General features: G+C 38.0%; 1 protein-coding gene across 3 annotated transcripts in view; it reads right to left on the reverse strand.

Moving 5' to 3' along the window:
• The window catches only part of MAPK10 (mitogen-activated protein kinase 10), a gene marked incomplete at both ends in the record, with an annotated part of 106,174 nt that extends 84,648 nt beyond the window's left edge, over positions 1–21,526 (reverse strand). For 2 of the 3 annotated variants that reach the window (XM_082316566.1, XM_082316565.1), the window contains one exon: positions 1,531–1,596. In XM_082316566.1, the coding sequence (XP_082172692.1) occupies positions 1,531–1,596 (66 nt within the window). Of the gene's footprint in view, positions 1–1,530; positions 1,603–21,373 lie in introns of those variants that run through there. The other variant, XM_082316568.1, reaches the window with a different exon arrangement.
• Between the last annotated feature and the right edge of the window lie 349 nt (positions 21,527–21,875).

Here is a 21,875-nt window from a genome sequence, read left to right on the forward strand (position 1 = left end):
ACAGCTCTGCTTTGGTCTAAGTAAAAGGGAAAGGAAAGTCGGCAAGCAGAGCTATGCCAAAAACTATATTCTGCACAGTGAAAGTAACTTTTTCATGAATAACATCTTTTTCATACAATCTGAGGAAAAACCCTTTTTTGCAATTTTTGCAAAATTTTTTGAATTTTCTTTTTGCAAGCAAATTCTGTTAAAAAATTACAAAAATACTGTGTTTGACAAAATCCTTTCTTCTCTCGAAAACAGTGGAAGAATTAAGCCAGTTAGATAAACATATGCACACGAAGAACAGGAGAGAAAAAAGGACAGAGAAGACAGTTAAACAGGTTATCAAACTGAATAGCCAAGATCCATCCTAGAGCTGATGATTTACTAAGTGCAGAGCCAACCTTCTCAGCAGAACAAATATTTAGTGCTCCTGAGTTAAAAAACACAGCACAAACCTCCCAACACCTGTCATTATTTTGTACTAAATGCTTACATAGAAGTAATAGCCCTTTCTTTTTTAGAATTGTACTTTCACTTACATGGACCCTGTAAGTAACATAAAGGGAGAAAAACCCAGCGTTTACCATAATTCCATTTCTAAGAATGCAGCATTGTTCTCACTCCCCCAAAAATAATGTCCCTAATGTCCCTGCAGCCAGTTAGATAACTGGTGTCCCATCTCACCAAAAAAACTATGATGAAAAGACAGAATTCAAACACAAAACACTGTTCAGAAGTGAGCAAAAAAAGTCATCTTTCATTCATGATGGAAAAACATGCACACAGATTTGTAACTCATATATATATACATTAACTAACTTAATCTAACCAAGAGAACCAAAAGCTGGACAAATCAATACGCTTTTTTCTTCGTATCACAGTTAGTTTCAAGCCTTGTAGACTTCCAAACATTGTGACCAAACAATTTCAAGGGTAATTTAGAAATACAGAATTGGCTATAGTGCAGTCTCATGACTCCAGGACCTGCATAGCACATGGTGTTCAACTGGAGACAAGACAAACCCCACAATTTTAATTACCCTCCCTTCACTTCTAGTAAAAGGTAGACTAAGGCACAGAAAATTGTCATCACAGACTATAATGTAAAAGGCTCTGTCTCACAAAAGCAGAGGCTAAGATAAAATAGCTTTAATTTGCATATTTCTGTGAAAGCATCTGTGTATGTACAGTTATGTTGTTTGATTCATCATTACGTTTATTGGAAGTACAGCCAACATTCTTCCTGCTTGCAAACTCTGCTATTATTTAAAAAAAAAAAAATAAAAAAATCTTTGAACGTTAACTGACATTTCAGCAAAACAAAATTAAAAATCATTAAGAGCAAACTACAAAATAAACTTTAAAATAGATAGAAAAGTAATTTTTGTGGTGCATTCTTCTGTTTTTTTATATTTACTCTCATTCTTATAACCAGTTACTGGCAGTAAGCTTCTGAAATTCGCATCTATTTTTTCTTTTATTATGGCATGAACTGCAAAAATGAAGTATATACTGTACCTTGTTTTACCTGTAAGGAACACACACCTGACAAAAGGCAATCTTCACATCCAGAGTAGGTTCACCACAATAATACAAGAAATGGCGGCTCATAAATACCTGCAATTAAAGAAAACTAAACATAGAAATCTTGTATGTCTGCTGATGTGCAAGTACAATGCAGCTCTATCTACATTTGAATTATAAAATCAACCTGAGTTGCTCGTGAACAACAGAAATCAGTTAGAACATTGAACTGTAAATAGGCTCTAAATTCTTTCTGATGCTCGTCAAGGTTATGGCCTCAAATGTGACTTGGTCACATCTGCAAAATTTTCCAGTAACTGATGCCATTACCTCAAAGTTTATATTCCTACATCAACAAAAAGAAAAATCAGGTCAATAACGTTCTAAACAATGTTCTAAATTACTATAAGGAGGAAAAAAACAAGTCCTAAGTTGACAATTATTAGGAAAGTTATAGAAATAGAAAGACTAATTACGTCACTGTATGAATATTACATGTAGTTCTGGTTCTCATCTTAATATCTTACAGAAAAAAAAAAAAGTTACAGAAAAGGGTGGTAAGAAGGGTTCAAAGCACATACAGGTTCCTTACATGAAACAACTGCACAGACTGAGAATTTTTTTTAGCCTAGAAAAGAGCTGGCTGAGTGGAGATATGCTGGAGATCCATAAAAATGAGTGGCATACTGAAAAGTGAAAAGGAAAATGCTCTTCCCTATTCTTTTAAAATAAAAGAAGTATGTGGCATCAAATTATCAAACAATAGATTCAGCATCAGCAATAAGAGAGAATTCTTCACACACAGTTTCGTCACTCCCTGCCTCACATTGCTGTGGATGTCAGAAGTCAATGTAAGTCTTAGTATGATTAGGCAAATTCACATAAGAAGGAATCTGTTGAAGGCTATTAACCTCAAAAATATCATCTCTGACTCAAGATAACCCTGAGTCACAGTCTGCCAGTATATACTCACCCTATTTTTAGATTCTTTTACAGGCATCTGATACTGGCCAAGGGAGCCAGATACTAGACTAGACAGGCCTCCCTATGTACCCTATTACAGCTGTTTTAACTTAATTCCATAGTACTACATTCAGCTCTGACTAACCAATCCTTTCCTAGCTGCATTCTAGCATGGGACATCAATGAAAAAAACCCACAGTAATGCTAGCAGGCTGAAATAGGTAGCTACGTCACAAGACTTTGGAGTACATTGATTTTTCTGCATGACTCCACTTCAAAAAAACCCAAAACTTTCAACAGCACAATTAAAAACCCAGCAACTTTTAGGGAAAAAGAAATAAATAATATAAAACTTCATGTTTTTCTTTTAAATATAAGCTCATTGAGAAGACTTAAAAACAAAAAAACCCCACAACCATCACTCCATTAAGATACAGCCATGATTCTGAGACACTATGTGCCTCCTTACAGCACTTATCTTCAATAGGAACAATTAATTAACTTCAGATGTAAATGCCACTAAATAAGACAAGACTTAATTTGGAGTAACTTCATCTCATACAAACTGATCAGGACGTAAGAAACTACAAGAAAGTATTCACCAATACTTGCCAACTTGAATGCATCACGTGCTCCCACGTGTTTAATTTTTAATGAAGGAATGAATGAATAATCCTGTTATGAAAGCAAGTGTATGACCTTTTCTCATCATGTTACAGTGTCTGAGATTGCTGCCTCATTGCCCAGTGAGTCATTACCAGACCCTCACATTCCACAGAGGGCTTATATTAAAACAAGAAGGAGAAAGAAAGATATAAAAAAAGCTTTTAACATTAGTCATATTGCCAATGATTTCTGGAAAGCCAGCAGATAATTACACTCTCACGCTGCAGATATATACACTATGAAATCCTAACAGCTGGATGCATTGTATTGCTATAATAATCAATGACTGAGATGTCATTAGTCATAACATACCACATTCAAGACAGAGTCTAATAGTGGAAAGTGAAGAAAGAAAGGGAAGAGAATTGGGGAAATTTGGTTCCTTGCTGAATTTGCTGCGAGGGTCTACTGAGAAGACACACTTGGTATTATACATGCATTACTAGTCATACACAGCTCCTCAGCTTTCCACAGGAGTGACTGTAACTGTTAATAGTCACCCTGGGCAGAGCAATAGACTGGTGAATTTTATGAACTGGAATACATTTCACAATTTATTATGTTGCCCTTGTATGCAGTTACAGCTTATAAAATAATGGAAGTATGATATGTTTTAATGGCCTAGATCAATACTCATATTCCTCTGTACATATCAAATGAATCACTAGTGAGCTGAGATCCTCCAATCGTACACCAGAAGTGAGAATATCTTTCTGTAGCACAGAGGTCTGTAAGACTGTATACCTAGGGCAAAACAGATTTCAGGTCATGTTTTACGTAGTGCGTGGCTCATATATTGAATTCATACGAGATTCCCTTCAGAGCCCTGTAAGTAATCAGACATGTATGTAACTTCTAATTTCTTCATGCAGAAAATACATTCACGCTCAACTGCATAAATACCCTTGATCATACCTCCTCTGGTGCTAGCTGACACCTCATCACTAGAACTTTGAAGTGTCTGTGTAAAGCAAATAAAGAACTGACCTGACGCTGAGATAATTGTGTCACAACATAAAGCAGTTATAAAACAAGAAGCTAGTGACAGTCACACTCACTAGGGATCTGAGCTTTAGGTGAGAGCATAAGCATCGAATATTTCCTTACCCTGCTTCTGATGTTTTATCTTTTCAACCTTGAGCAAAATCACCCAGGGTGAGAAGAACTGGGAGAATGAACAGCACTGATACAACAAAACACCTTGTAATAACCCAGGCTGGCATCCACCTGGGGAGCTAGAGATCACAGTAGCATCACAGGGAGAAAACCTGTCTATGAAACACCAACATCACAATTGGATCTCAAATTTTCATCAGGATCAAGGCATCTGTATGCCAGAACTCGTAAAAACTTAACAACTCTCAGCAGCAAATACATGATCTACTTTCAGGCAAGACAAAACTAGGAGGCACTAGAATAGGAGAAAAGTAGACATGAAGGCAAGTGTAAGAAAACCCTGAAAATACTCTGGGCTGTCCAGTGGCACAGCCCCCAAGTGAACTGCTGCCTGGGACTGTGAAGATACTACTGAGGCTTGGCCTCTACCTGACGTTCTGCTTCACCATCCTCTTCTTCACTCCACTCCTCCTCCCTTATCAACAGCTACTCTTCCAAACAGAATGTGGGCTAATGACATGCCCCAATTTCAGGCATGAACTTCCCCTTCCCCTCAAGTGTTGCTACCAAATCTGTCTTTTCTGGAGAAGGATTGTTTATTTTTAATAATGCTGATCTTTCTCTCTAGGGTTCAGGAGGATTATCTCATTATTCAAACAGCTCTTTGAAGACTGAAAGGATTAAATCAATACTATTAGTATAATTACTGAGAGCAGAGAGGAAACCATGCAATGGCAGTAGACAAAGCAGTCTAGAAAACCAATAGTAACTGTAGTTCTCAAATATAGCTTCCTGCAGTAAATCTTTCTTTGAATTGAATTGAATTCTTTCCTTACCCTCAAAGCTATACGATGTTGGTACCCAGTGAATGTCTGGGCAATTTGGCAACCAGTCTTTTGGCCTAGGGAGCCTTGTTTTCCTTCTCAGACTGCACTATTGTTCACATAATTGGCTTCTGGATCACAAATGGAGAGCCTGTGTTTGCCTCAGGCCCAATAGATGCAAACTTTGAGCCTGAGGGGCCTGAACTGTTGCTGTAGTGGTCCAAGGACAGTCTCAGCACTTGCACCCACCATGTTGCCCCTAAGCTGCTTCTCTAGCTAACGCTTAACAAGCTCTCTTGTCTGGAGAAAGCATCACAGTTACTTTCTTTTCAGAAAATATCTCCATGATGGTTTCTCATCCCTATGTCCCCCCATCAACAGGCAAATCCCTCATGCCCAATGGATATTGCCTTGGCCTGTCAAAGCATATTTAAAGCTTTTTTTGTGACAATTCAGAAGACAAATGTGGAGCCTCAGGAAAGTTCCATATAACTTTTTAATTCAGAGAGACAAAGGAGCCAGCTGCCCTGCTGCGATATTGCTTTCTTCACTACAGCCTGGACAGGCAGGACTCTTCACCTCACCCCACAGCAAAATCATCTATGTCAAATACACAGATCCAGGGTTGAAACAAGGTTCTCGATTACAAAAGCTGCAGCAGCTGTTTGACATGTATTTAAACCAGTGTTGCTGCAGTTGAAATGAATCAAGTGGCTGCAAACTGGAAGCTTTTAACAGAATCACAAGACATCCCCCAATAATATGCTATAATCTATGCCCAGTCCCATCAAGTGTGATAATCTCAATAATAAGGGGAAACTATATATATTCATACCAAGAGCCAAATCCAGCATTTCTGCTTAGTTGATATTACCGAATACCTCACATATGCAGAATGGGTACAGTGAACATGCTCCTTATCTTCACAGGCATGTAGTTCTATACTTGTGCTACAAAAGGCTAATTCAAGTATTTATTGCTGCCTCATTATATTTCATTCATGAACAGAAAGACTCAGAGCATGAAAAAAATTGATGAAATAGCACAATCATTTAAAGTTTTTTTAAAAAAAAATCCGGTCCCGCTCCAGTGAGAGGGGGCAATTTATCAATTCAGCTGTCATTTAAAAACCTTTTTGAAAAACACTGATGTTCAAAGATTAACATTTACGAATTATTAATGCTTCCTGTTTTGAAAATGTGTTTGAATCATTTCATGCATTTCCAGTACTGGAATTCCTCTCTCCTTCATCTGAAAATTTATACTCTCATCCCAGTAGCTTATCAGTTCTCTGAAGCTTTGAGTAATGCTCTCACTCCTGTAACTATATTTTTGCTTTACTGAGATTTGGCTATTCTGCTCTGTATAAACAACAAGGAGAAAAATAAAGAAGTTACAGAATATTGTCAGTATACTGCATCTTTCCATTTAGCACCTTTGTATCCTGAATGTATGAAATAATGCAGAGCTGATCAAAGTCACATAGCGTGAGAAAGCGTACTGGGAGAGAATGGTAATTTCTGATCCCCAGACTCCTATGGAGTTTCAAAGGTGGGCTCTGTCGTCTTTAACATGCTGGATCAAGAAAAAAGGGCTGCAATTTGCCTGAATTTTTCATATAATTGCTGCCAGTTATGATTGGGATCTATATGTCCAAATATCCTATCAAATTGGTCTTCAAAGACCAGACCTTCAGGCTTATTGGCAATTTTTATAGAACTTATTTTTTTTTCACATCTAATTTAGAGCACTCCAACAACAAGGCATTTTCAATATCAGCTTCAACTGAGGCCCACTGCTTGGCAAGAAGCTTCAAGACCTGACAGAAGATAAATATGAACTGAAGTTTGCAAGTGGATTAATAATAGACAAGGAGAGTGCTTCTACCGAGAAAGGGTGTTTTTCTGTTGTGTCTATGCACTCATTTTAATTATTCTTGGAATAACTGGGAAAAGCAATAGCATGAACAGGGTAACTATTAAAGCTAAAATCCCAGCAGAAACAGACCATCTTCTACTGGCATGAGAAGTGATGGCGTGTAAAAATTCACAAGAATCATGCAAGCAGCTCTAAAACTGAATTGCTGGAACAGAAGAGAGTGCTAAAGAAAGAATTTAGGAATAGCTGCCGAAAGGGCTTTCAGAGGAAATACATATGAAAGGAAAAAGAGCATACAAACTGAAAAGATAGGAGACTAATAAGCAGGGTTTCCTAATGATCACAGTTCACATGCAGATGACAGGAACAAATGAGCTCCAAGTCTGGCCTTGCTACCAGCTTCCCATGTATTCTCAAGTCAATTATTATGAGCAAGATTTCCACACTTAACAATACCTGGTGTAAATGTCCAAGTTGTAACAGTCCAAGATATCACATACCTAAGTAATACTTACTTTTACGAACAGGTACTATCAGAGGAAGAACCTGCTCCTGTGAGATGCTGCAGCAGATTGATTAGTAAAAGTTTATGATGATCTTGTCGTAATCTCTCATACCATCTTTTCATTTGTAGCTGAATATCTTCATTCTCTGATGCAAATTCAAAGAGAAAATAAAATCTAGCCACTTCCTAGAGGTATTAAATTAGACTTTGATGTTGGAAGCAGCTCTGAATTTGCACAGGATGAACCTCCAGTGTGCAAGACCATGGCTACTATTGTCACTGAAAAAGTGAAGAAAACCTAACTGCAAAGAGCTGAGCACAGTAAAAGAAATACTACTTGCCTACCATAAGATAAAAACCTTTACCACAATGGTAAAAGCAAGATTTTTTTTGTTTTGCATTTTTTCTATTCTGGCACTTGGTTTTAATCTGCTTTCTCTTTCTGGAAAAAAAAAAAGACAAAAAACTGAGGTAACCGTCTCAGCACAGCTGAATGAAAAATTCTGCCCTCTCAGAAATTTGTTTTCCTCTATTAAAAAAAAAAAAAATCAATAAAAAGCTGTTCCTTAGATAAATGTCAGTGGTAAAGCTGCCTGAAGGTATGTAATGAATCACATCAAAACTATTTTTAATACACTCCCAAGTCAGAGCACAACCTCCAAACCTAATTCAAATTCAGTTAAATTTGCCTTCAACACAGATGGCCCTGGCACTGTATGACTGGTGAAAATGACATATATTCTCTAGAATACATGGAGAAAAATACTCAATTACTGTCTGTATCAAGCAGTATCAATAAAATTAATAGATTTGACTACATTATATAGTCTAAGCTATATATGCAGTTCAGAATTAATTTCTAATACATTGAACTGTATGCTATTGGATCTCTTTCTTAATATGTTGCTCTGTTAGTCAAGTTAAGCACCCCATTAACAAAGGGTGCATGTAAAAAGAATGAATATCCTAGTCAAAAGCAAAACTCTGACTTTGGGAGAAATGTATGAAAGGTCAGGGCACTTAGATCCAGATATAAATGCTTTTTCAGGGTACCTTCATTTTGTAGTACTATGATAGAGTAAACAGCAATTTCTATGACAGTTTCATTCAATTTAGAGGAAAAAATTCTGGTTTTGGTGACTTAAGAGGAACAAATTCTGTAAACAATGTTTAGCCATGCTTTTACTTATCTGATAAAAAATTATATTACACTCTACTGATGCTCATCTTTCCTATATCAAAGTTCATATGATGGAGGTACGAAAAGCTATTTAGGACTATGGAATAACTTGCTCAACTGAAATGTCTGTATTCATCATCATAACTTTCAAAGAACTGTATAATTGGCCACTGAACCAAGCCAGCCAATTTACACCTCACAGTTATTCAGGAACAGAATCACTCACATTGGAAGGGACCTTGGGAAATCTATTATCCAACCTCTCTGCTCAAAGCAAGGACAGTTGCTTCAGTTGTTTGCAAAGTCAGAATACTCAATCCCCGCCTTGGTTTGTATATACATATTAATACAGTGGCTATACTACTAAAAATACTGTTACTCTAAAAAATATAAGAGGCTTATTCTGTAGTAAAAGCCTGTGGCCATGAGCAGATTACACTGTAAATTCTGCAGCTACAAAACAGCTTATTCCTCAAACAACTAAAATTCAGATTCCTTCCCTTCTGAAAAGCTTTTCCCCCTCCTAAGCCTTAACATTTGTAAATTTTAATTACTCCCATAACAAAAATGCTACTAGAACTACTAGGGATGGAAGCAGGATTTATTGCAAAAGCACTGCAAACTGTTAATATCAAATGGCAGCTACATCTTGTTTAAGAAAACACAGAAAATATTTTGATACTTCTGGGTTGTGTTGATTTAAACTCTAAATATATGAGAAAAAAGTCTTAATAGAGTAAGAAGAGGCCTTGTGTTTCTGATGATCAATAATTAAATCGCAAGACTGGGAAGAACAGCTTGTCTGCTGCTGGACTATGTCCATTTACCTACGTTGCTGTTTAGAACATATGTCATGCTAGTGCAGAAAGGCTAAAGAAACCAAAACTCCCTTTGACTTAGGGAGGTTATGAACCCAGCAAAAGTGGGTGTTTCCTTGCTCCAATCTAGCTGTAGCTAATGCTGGGTAAAAGATTTTCAAAGAATAATTGGCTTTGTGCAAAATAAAATAAAATAAAATAAATAAAAAGAAAAAGAAATAAAATACAGAATGATCTTCAGCCTACAAGCTGATGTACACGACTGCACGGTGTTTCCTTCTTCAGCTTCCTTGGCTGTCTGCACGCATTAGATGTAGCACATGTACACTGATACTACAATCACTATGTTCTACTAATCCCATGTAGGTTTGTTTTCCCTTCTCCAAATAGGCACTTCTCATTAAATGCTACATCAGATTTGGCCATAAAGTTCTCACATTAATCAAGCCCTTAACTGCACAAAAACTGAAGCGCAGCACCTATGCTTTCACTGACACCCAAGTTCTTCACGCCTGACACATGATTTGCAAAAAACTTAGCTTACTGTATTTAGCAGCTAGACCAAAAATAAAACAAAAAGAAATAAAACTATCTGTTACTACAAGGAATAATAATGATAATTATATATCCAGTGAATACAATTAAAGTTCTAGGGTCTGACAAAACAATGAGAGGAGAACAATTTAAAGAAAGCATAGCTACTGCTGCTGAGTGGTGTTGCTGCAACAGTCTCCTTTGTTTTCCCATAAGCAAAACCAGAAATACAGTAGCTGATTAATGCAAAGATACAGAATCATGACGGTTATTGTTAATTACCTGTTATACAGATGACCACAAACTAGCACATTAGAAAAAAAAATTACAGTTTTGTGAACTTAGACCGGACAGGTAAGGAGTGATCAAAACCAAGTCTTGTTCTTGTTAGGTTCTTGTATACAAATAAAAGAAGGAATGGTGCATTAAAACGCAAAGGTTAACTGTCACAAGAAAGTAATTTTTTTGTTGTTGTTTTCTTTGTTCTGTAGCATTGGAACAAAGTGACTTTGATAAAGTCAGAGGGTGGGAATGTTAAAGATGGTAAGTAGAAACACTTCTTTGTATACATTTCTTTTTAGACCAAGGAACTGATTTATTGTTGCAGAAAGTGCGCCGAGGCCAGGAGTTTAATAGAAGAATTCGAGCCTTACATGAAAAGCAAGGCTATCCAGGTTTATAATAGCTAATTGTTACAGCAAATAAGATGTTCTGGTTTAGGACTTCAGTTAGGGTCCTCCTATTTGAGGCCTACTGTGCAGGTAATGTCCTATACAGTTATTTACGGATTCTTATACTTACCTGTCAATATTCTGTGAGAGATCATGAGAAGGAGATACAAATGGGACAGCCAGGGCACTCCCATATTCTGGCTTTGCTGCAACAGAAACTTTGCATCTCCGTTATATGTACTACAGCAGCCTTTTCAAGACTCTGCCATTTCAGGAGATGCATTTAGAATCTCTCTCTGTTCCGAGGTTCTTCCATTTTTAATAGGCTGTCACGGATTAAATAAAGGAACAGGGAGAAGAGATAATGGGGAGGAGTGTGGATTTTCTTGAATCCCATGGCCAGTCTCCATTAGCCTGGGATGTGGGCTCACTTCAAATATTACCCCACAAAACACTGACCCCTGCAGAGGGCCCAGCAGTTTATTTCAATGGGCAGGGACTTCAGGGAGCTGGGATGTAGCACACTCAGAGTTGTGCATGAAAATGCTTGGTTCTTTTCCCAAGTGCGAAATGGCCAGCAGGAACCATATGTGCCAAATTTAGTCTACTTTCCTGTGCCAAGTGGCACAAAACAACTCAGGTGAAGTTAAAACAGCAACACTGAAAAAGATAACTCTGCTGCAAAATACTTTCCTGTAGCTATTTGCTTTTTGTAATAAATAAAAAAAATTACAGCATGAAAGACGTTGCATTTTCACAGGCCATCATGTTCTTCTCTAGTTGCAATTGCAGAACTATTTTTCTACTTACATTTCCCAATTTCACTTTCTGAAAGGAAATTGTTCTCTTCCCCCCGCCCTGAGTTTTCATCACCTCAGATCATCGCATCATATGCTTGGAGATACACAACAGAATATAGAGAGAGTGTAAAGACATGTTTGGTCCTACTTTGCTGAGTGGCAAAAGATTCAATGATCTGAGGGATTTGGGGGTTTACCTTTTACATCAGACACTATCTATTCAGAAAAGTGATTCATGGGGTGAACTAATACAGCAGCATGAAAGTTTCTACACTACTGAAATGGAAGGCAGCATATCAAGATTCCAGCAAGTGTAAAAACTGTTCTTCACATCACTGCAAACTAAGCTGAAGGTATAAGGGCAGAGGTGCCCTCTTAACATGCTCCTTTTAACCAAAGAAGAGCTTCTCCTAGTGCTTTGGTAAGAAAAAAAGGAACCAAAGAGGCAAACTGGGCAATTTTCTAGACAGTTTGGGAAAAGAGAAAATGGAAAGCAAAACAAGTTGTTTCATAATTTCTCCCTCCTCATCGCCACCAAGACACAGAGACACTAGCTCATACATCTTTCTGACTGTAGGGAAAGACTCCCTGTTATGGGTAAACAGCAATTTGGAATTGATTCTGCCAGGCAGAGGCACACAGCACCATTTAAAAACATGGGCACCCCCACAGTTACAGACAAACAATGTGAGTGCATTAAAGCAGATATACAGTGTAGATATTTTGGACAAACAGGTAACTGTCTGCCTCTCCTATTCTCAAGTAGTTGTTGAAAGTTTTTGGAAATACTTGACTCTGCTGAGGAACCAGAGTGTTCAGAGACAGGGAATAAAAGGCTTTCAAAACCTACAGAAACATGCAAGGTCAAACACCTCATACAAAATCAAGGTTTTCACAGTTACTGAATATAATTCAAATGTGAAATGACATCAAGAACTGTATCCTTTCTTGTATCCCAGCTCCCCTCAGAGCTGGGCAAAGGGGTGAACAGCAGCAAATATGGGTGTCTGATTCAATAAGCCAAGGGGGCTAAGGACAGTACAGGAACAAGTTTAATTTACCTGGTACACCAGATGGATTGAGGACTTCTCTCACCAAAACACTGCCATTAATAAGGTATGGTATATCCTAGCAAGAGCAAGGTGACCATCCTCGATAAAGTTTTTGCCATCAGAAGAACTCTGCAGTGAGTAATGCCAGGAAGCAAGAGAGAGAGAAAGACTAAAGAATAACTTAAATGACAAACCTTTGTATTACTTTGAAAGAGTTTGGATGGGAAGATCCGAGACAGGTACCACAAAGTGATACGTTGCCATGATCAAGGTAAACATGTATTTTACATGAGTTACTTTTGCTGAAGAATTTAAGAAGTACAAGAACACAATCTTATCCTGCTTTTGACTGCCTAAATATAAGTGCAAGAGTAATTCTCAGGCTCTTCCATTTAGCGCCTTCTTATGTATTTTTCCAAAAATGCTGCAATCCATAGCTTCCTCTTCTAATGTTTTTGGCTTCTTCTTCAGCTGTCGTTCAATTACCAGAGCTTCTCCAAAGCTAGAACACCTTCTGATGTCCATAGTGCCAAGCTTGCTTTAGGCTCACAACAAAATAGCAATTTAAACACTCTCTTATTTTGTCCAGCCCTTCACACTTGATTAATTCTACTCCCTATAAATCATTAACTCCTTTGCCTAATACTCATCCCAGTTAGACTACAAGCTTAGAGAGTATAAACATTACACATTTTATAAAGCTTCATGCACACATGCCACCAGATCAGTATTACATAGCAGGAATCATGTGCGCACAATGCACATGGTCACCTAAAGAAGAGAAAGCTCTTAAGGGAGATATAAACCCGCATACCCTTTTTGTTCTAGGAAAATCTCAGCAATTTAGTGTGTGCCCAAGGCATAAATGCTTCCTAGAGCTCCCATGGGGACAGCGCAGCTTCACATTAGCCTCAGTGGAGGCCTGTGCTCATAAAGCATAACACAGCCCTTGGACAATTCCACTGGAGCACTGGCATTCACCCTCCTAAACTAGAAATGTAAACATCAATGACAAAAGTAGAACTCAGTCATATGCCAGGGCTGTAGAGGTTTAGATTAAGGTTTCAGGGTTTTAACATGCTTTTCGGGTGGCAGCCTTTATTGAGGGATCAACAGGGGATCATTTTCTGTTTCTGAAATGTCTGTTGGCCAGTAAAGTCACAATTACACTTCACTCTTTTCTTGCAGCAGGCAAGGAATGTATACCACAACAAAGCCACTGCCACTTGAATGAGCAACAGACCAGCAAACATAAGGTTTTCTAGATTCACTTCCTAGTGTTTTTACACTTTAACTGCAAATGTAAACCTTTCCTGAACTAGGCAGAAGCTAGCAGCACCTTGCCTAATTTCACTTATTCAGTTCCTATCTTCTAGACTTCTCAACAGGTATGAATGTTATGAAAAACATATGAAAAATACATATGTATAAAATATATGAAACCTCTTAAACACTAGCAGACAAACATCTCAAACCTGATGGACTGTGACTCTTTCCAGTATGCTCAAGCTCCCACGCTACTAACAGAGCCATTGGAACTGCATTTTCCAATCTGCGGTATATCCAACACTTTAAAAAATATTTCTAAACTAGAAAGAAAACCTTAACAGTCAAAATTTCAAGCAAAAAAGCCTAAAAAAAGATATTCCTTAGAGTACAGGAATACACACATGAATTGAAATATTTAGCCTTCAATTGATTTTCTTTAATTTCCTTCCCCCCTCCCCCGAAAATGTTTCTGTTCTGTTCAAAGCACTTTTTGTAATGAAAAGTCTTCTACCAACGTTTTCTTCAACCAGCTGTAGTTAATAATATCTCCTAACCATACTTCCGAGTCTAAATCCTCATAGTTCAAAAAAATACATGCTCACGTGTAGCCTGCTTTGAAAAAAATCTGATCTTTTGCTGGAGAGGTCTGTGAGGTGCTTGTGCTACCTGAGAGTCACCAGTCTGGTCACAGCCTTTCACTCCAAAGCTATGCTGTCTGGCAGAAAGAGATTAGGATCACACAAGCTAAAACATTAAATCAACATTGCAAGACATATTTTAGACACTGTTGTGTATATCCCTTAAAAAAAGAAAAAGAAAAAAAAGAGTAGCCATTTACAAGATAATTGGAGATACATTAGAAAAAGAATACAGCAACATTTCCAGCATGTCCATTGCAAAATGGACAGGACAAAACTGACCGGTTGACAGGTTGCGGCTTGATCGCCATCTTGTAAATGGTATAATGTGCTTCCTCTTCCCAAGGTCAAGTGTAGTATTTTTTCTCAAGTTATACAAAAACAGTTTACCAAATTGGGGTGGGGGAGAGGAAGTCTGTATTAACATTTTATCCACAGAACAACACGAGTCCACATACTTACTTTAAGATAATTTATTTCAGTCCCAAGGTGAACACAAGATGTGAGTTCATAAATTCCCTCAAACTCTTTCCCCTAGTCTATGAATAAAATCATTATTTTTCTTCTTAGAAAGGCAATGCATATCATGGCTGTTTTTCTGAAAGAGACTGGTGTTTCAGGCAATTTTAGGAAAGCATCCAGCCAGCGAGAAAAAGACAGAAACCATTAGAAATAGGAAAAGACATATGATATGCCAGAAGAGGTGCAGTTTCTAGGTCACTTCATAAAGTGCAAGAATCACTTCCAAAAGAAATTATCTGAAGAGAAGACTAATTGGAGAAATACTGAAACATGAATTAAGAAATAAACTAAGGAGAACTTCCAGAAATGACTGTTCGCCATTTATAATGGACATGAATACATGAAACAGTGAATGAAGTTTAAAGTTCCAGGTAACTATAATAAGAGCATCCATCACTGACAGCTGCCTTTATTGCTGCTAATTACACAGACCTGACAGCTGAGATGTTGTCAACACTACCAATAATATGCACCAATCCGAATTAATTCATATTTATCATATTCTTGCTGTTTCCCCCCCCATTTTACCCTCATCTTGTCATTTACCCTCATATTGGGTTATTCCTACACTGCAATCCAGCTAGGAAGTGCCAGTAACAACCTTCAGTACCTACCTGCAAAGTTGAGCTAGTAGCTCAACCTAAGAATACTTTTTGTAAATATTCATGAAAAAAATTCATGTATAAATACCTGGTCGGTTGGCCTGCACAAAGCTCTGTGCTGCTGTCCCTAATTTGCAATCGGAATTTGAACTAGATAGTTCAAAGTCAGTTAAAGTCTGTTTCCTCTGAAGCAACTGTCTACTGTGTCTTCTGCATCACCTACTGAGGTGGCCCAGCTGGCAGTCTGTGACCCCAATCTTGCCCACGGGCTTCTTACACTGAGGTACCTACGCTTCTCTAAGGCAAGCGGGTGCTGCTCCCATGACGACACAGGTGGAGTAAGAGGTATTCTTTTGCACCTACACATGACCATTGCCATTACTCCCTTGACAGAGCATTTTAAGACAGACTGCCTATTTTTCTGTTCCTATTTCCAGAAGGTTAGGAAATTCCATGACTTCTTTCCTCAGACATATGGGGTGAATTTTGGGGTTGTCCTATGCAGGGTCAGGAGTTGGACTCAATGATCTGTGTGGATCCCTTCCAACTCAGGACATTCTATGATTCTATGATGATTCTTGTTCTCTTGAACCTCACAAAGGCCACATGTCCAGAATAGAAGCATAAACAGACAGTTCTGCTGTCTATTTTTTAATGCAAGACTGGAAAAAATTCACTGAAGGACACTAATTTCCTGTATCATAAATAAGTTTGAGCCTTGCTTCCTAAACAAGAGCAGATGCCCAGAGAACCAGATATAACTGTCCCTAAGTATTTTCTGATATAATTTCCAGCTCCCATACAAGCTGCATATAAGACAAATCAACTTACATCCAATCGACCTGACATCACTTGCAAGGAATTATCCCACTGTGAGATAGCTGATTGATTCCTCTCCTCCATTTCAAAGTGGTAGCATGAGCTACTGCAACATGCAATGAATGCCATGAAGCTGCTTCACACCAAAATGACTCACTGTCCACGAAAAAACCCTGAATTTAGACAAATTTGCTTCACATGGTTTCCAGCCTCCTGTAGACAACAGGTCAGAGCATACTTTCCATACCCTACGCTACATAAACCCTTTGCAATGATGTGCGTAGTTCTTGTATTTCCTAGGTAATTGACTGTTCACTGCTTTTTCAGCAAAATCAGTAAGAGACAGGGTCAGTGATACTCCACAGGGAGGAAACCTGATGATAAAAAGCCCCACCTTTTAGACTTTCCCCTCCCCCCAAAAGTACAGTGTGCGAAGCAGAAGTAGGAGCTAGATGTTTTACAAAAACAGGTTTACAACACTCCTCAAGAGCTCTTCCACACATATTTGACAGATAATAGAACCAAGGCAGCAGCAAAATAAATGACATCTCCACTCAGGAATAGTGGCCTGGGTACCTGGTTTTAATCCACCTACCAAAAGCACATATAAATAGGTTGGGTCAAATTCCTAAACGAAACGAGTTAAGGGAGACTGGATTTCACTGAAACCCGTCTTTCTGACAGCTGGCCCAGAAACAAAGGAACAAAATCCAATTTTGCTTGCATAGCCAAGTGCTTTCTTTTTTTGTATTTCACTTTTTAATCCAAACATTTAGCAGTGTAGAAATGAGCTGATATATTTCTCTGTAACACATAGTATTTTTTTTTTCTTTCTAACATGTTTTTTTTTTCTAGGACATGTTTCTGGGTTTTGGTGTGAAATAAAATGGATGCATGAATAATAACAGACTCCGTATTCTTTTGAGTGGCACGGAGTTTTAAGTTGGGCTGGGCAGAAATTTGTGAATGGTGGTGGGAAATAAGAAAAGGAACATGATGTTTCCAAAGCACAATGAGCCTTTAAAGCACTTGTAACCATGGCTATAAAAGTAACCTCCCCCTCTCCCCTTACTTCTCTGCATCAGTAGAAACACTTTTTGTTAGTCATTCCATGTCTCCCCTGGTCCTCAATACTCTTCTCCAGGGCATGGCAAAGAGGAAGGCTTAGATTTTGTGTTATTTTAGTACCTACAACTACCAATATACAAGCTGTAGCCTTAAGAACAAACAAGAGATAAAATATTACACCAGATCCTGACCTCACAAGAAGTTTTTACAATACTGTGTTTTTTTAAACTTTATTTTTAACCTAGATAGCCCATCAGCTTGAATAACAATTTTCCAGACTGCATTGCTTACCAAACCAGTTGCTACTTTCACAAGTTGTTTTATTTTGTTTGTTTTCTTTCCTTTGTTTTATGTGTGTTTGGTGTCTGGGGTTTTTGTTTTGGTTTGGTTTTAGCTGGGGCTAATAGTAATAGGGTCTTTTGGGTTTTTTTGCCCAGAGCTGACCACCACTAACAATTCTGATTAAAAGTAGAGTTCTAACTCTACACCGCAGCTTTTTAAAATGATAACACATACGCTGAAGAAAAATTCCACTTTTATTAGAGCCCGACTGCATTATCACAAGATCTTTAATATAATACTATTTCATGATATTTACAACAACAAATAAGAACTGGCCACACTGGTTACCATAAGGCACTTGAAATCTGGCTAACCATCACTGCTGTTTTCTTGTTCCAAACTTTGTCTTCAGCTGCCATTTGTTCTTACCTAACAAACCCTTATGTGAGTTGTACAAGTGTGGTTTTCACCCTCCCTGCATTACAATAGAGCACAGCTGAAAGATGCCACATTGAAGTTCCAGTGAAGGCTACCCATAGGTGCCTGCTAACGCACCGTAAGCTGGACAGACTGAGCGTCCAGCAGCGTCTCGGGGTAAACTTTGGCATCTTTGCAGACATTGCCCAGCAGGATACCAATCATTGCCATGCAGACTGGAAGTTTTGGCTTGTTTTCCTACTGGAATAAAGCTGGTCTGTTCATCCTTCAACTTTAAAATAACTTTTGAAAGTGTAATTAATCAGGAGCTAGAAATACAGAGAAAATCAAGTTTTAGTGGTTTCAGTGTTCATGAATTAATTTGAGTGAGTTTACAGACATCTTGTTCTCTAGGATGTTTAATGAGTCCAACAAATTCACCACAGTAAACAACTGAGGAGACACAATGTTATAAAAACATTTCATCCCTAATTTACACAAAACAGGTTCAAACTGAAGACAGGCATTTTTATACCTTTATTGATTTTCCATAAATATATATAGATATGTGCAGTAATACAACATAAATAAAATGATTCAGACACTTCCCCAAACTGAAATTCAAATTAGCAGAAATCCCATATATTGACCACAACAGAATAGCAGGAAAAATGTTGTCCTGTTCTCCTTCTCATGACTCTAGCCTGTTTCTCTAACTTACAGGACTATCTCTCTGCAATAAAAAAAAAAAAAAAAAAAGCATCAGAATTAATCCTTTATGCCAGCTGCCTTTACTTTGCTCACATAGGGGCTAATAACCCATGATATGTAATTTAAATGAAACACATTCTCTGAAACAACAAGAGAGAATCATTTCAGCAGATTACTGCGAGCTGTGACATACTAGACTGATCCTACCTCAGTCCTATCCAAAAACTGTGTCTCATTTCAGTTCCCTCTCACAATCTCTCAGGCTTTCTAATTTGCAGCAACACTTTATCTGCAGGTAGCATGTCTTTGTAATTTACAGCTGAAGCTACTATCTTTGAAAAAAAAGAAGATTCAGGGAACAGTGTTACATTCTGATGATGTAATTTTACACCTCAAGAAACACTGAAAAATTTTAAACTGAATGGAACAGGCTTGGCAGACAACATATGTGAAATAGATACATGTTTGTGAATGCCATGATTTCAGTATCCAACATAGCATATTGGAGATAATCCTGTGCTGAACTGTACCCTCAGATGTATCAAATGATGCTCAACTGTATCCTCAGATGTAAAGCATAAAGAATTTGCACACATTCAGCACGTTTAAAAATATTCTGAGACACGTGTGTTGAGAACTTCAGTGTTCTTTCTTGTACTTAAACTATGTAAATAATGGCTTCCTTGGAAATTCAAGCCCTGTACATCTAGCTAAAAGAGACTATGGTCTCTTTTAGAGGAGAACTATTTTTGTTTTATATTAAGCACATACATCCTACCAAGAATGTACAAGAAATTACTTCTGGAGCCTTCATGCTTCAGTTTAGATCCTGCCTCCATTAGCCGTAAACTGTCAGCTCCACCATTTCCGTGACTCTTGTTGCTTGTTGGTTTGCTGCTGGAGCTGTTAGAGGACCCTGATATTGAGCGATGTTTCACTAGACACAAAGTGAAAAGTGAACAAAGGCTTTTTCTTGTACTGATCCAGACAGAACAGGAACCTCTTAATAAGCAGAGGTTGAGACTGTCTTGCATTTTGGGCTGCCATCAACTCTTCTATGACACAGATCCACGGGAAGTTGTGTCACTTCTCTAACCTCCCATAGAGGGGTATGAACAGACCTGAACATTATTATGACAATGCTGCTTCCAACAAAATTAATTCCTGGTACAGGCTCTGCACCAGTGTTCCCAGGCTGACCTAGGAGTGATGCCAGGCAGAACAGCTGGAACAGCATTAACACCTCCTCTCCAGCATCACCCAAGCATTGTTTAATGGCAGATCATCTTAAAATGACATACTGGGGACCCAAGAATGTAAATGTCTCACTTATTCCTATTTCCCATGCATTTGCTTAACATACAGCCAACAGTTATAGCTCCAGCAGGGCCAGTACCTAGGAAGCTAAGTTTACCCGGTCACATTATATCATAAACTTAATTGTCTAGGTTTACCAAAGTAAAAAAAACCAACCAAACAAACAAAAAAAGCCAAAAAACCCAAACCAAACCAAACTAAACCACAACCTCCACCCCCCCAACAAACCAAGTTAAAACAAGAAAACCACTCGCCAAGTAAAAAAAAAGTAGGCTACATAAGATACAAGAATGGTTTGTGATTTTCTGCAGCTGTTCTCAGCATTGCTTAGCAAATGAATTTAACACAGAATGTAAATCAGAACTATCTTTAGTCCTTGTTAATGTTTTAGCACATTATCATGATTAATCATTGTTATCATATTAATGTACAGGCACTTAAAGATGAACTAAGAACAGTCACATTGTACCGGGTACTGCTAACTCATTTTTTATATTATAATTTACACTATTATTACATTCTATTTATATTATAATACTACACATCCGTGCTACACAGAAAAGAATATTACAAGTGTATTGAGATCTTGATTTTTGCAAAAATTTAAATACAGGCCTAAAGGAAATATCAGCATGTGCAATGTCCTCTAGACCACAAAGGTAAACATGTGCATAAGGCTTTGTGTAGGATCCACAGCTGCACAGTCATGCTCACGGACGGGAAGTAATACTGGAATTAGATTTAGAGGTGAAACTTCACAGTAAGATACACAGCTAAATAGGTCAGGTGTACAGAATAGAGCCTACCTCACCCACACGCTGTCCAAGCTTAGAGCTGTCATGCAAAACGTCGTATTCATTCAATGTTTTTTCAAAGGTTCATTGCCTGGTCAAATGAAAACCAGCTCAATCATAACACTCACAGGCATTTTTCATAAATGAAGTCTTTGGTCACAATCACTTCTCCCTCACAGGGGGCAGACTACAAACAATAGCTACAAACAACAAACTACAGAACACCTTTCAAAAGTGTTTCTTTTCCTGTACTGATTCTTCTCCTATTACTTTGCATTTTTATAGTATACTCATCAGAGTGCAACATGAACATTTCACAAACATATAACATCTCTGTAGTAGTTCACTTCTTTTGCAGGGATTTTCCTTTTTATTAACTTTGTTTTTATCAGTAATTAGGTGGTCCCAGATGCCTTACCAGGGATAGGACAGTCTGACAACAAAGTTTTACATTTTGTCCAGGTGACACACTTGTAATTGTTCTGAGGTCTTCCCAGGGAAAGCTGCAAATCCGGGGACCACTGCTCAAAAAACGCAGACTGGCAAAGTTGCACCTCTGTCCCAGTGGAAGACAGATGTTAAAGTAGTTAAAGACATGCAGGGTTAAGGAAGCCTGGGTCTGAGTTGGGACAGTTAGTTCATTTAGGACCATTTGTTCCATTTTCCCATGCTCCAATTCAAAACAGCACAGATAACATAAGCAAGGGACACTGAGTGGTCCCATTTTCTCTCATTAAACTAGCTGTTTTCTTTCAAACCCTCTGCAGCCTTTCTAAGGTCAGTACTTTCACCCACAGTATACTCTGTTGGATTAAAAAAGCCTGGAGGTCACTACAATGCATTGCAATAGTCAATGACTGCAATATCCTGTTCAGCTCCAGGTAGACAACATTTCTGTAGCTGCGGACCTCTGGGTATAG

This window comes from Platalea leucorodia (genome assembly GCF_965183815.1).
Source record: "Platalea leucorodia genome assembly, chromosome: 6".
Lineage (NCBI taxonomy): Eukaryota > Metazoa > Chordata > Aves > Pelecaniformes > Threskiornithidae > Platalea > Platalea leucorodia.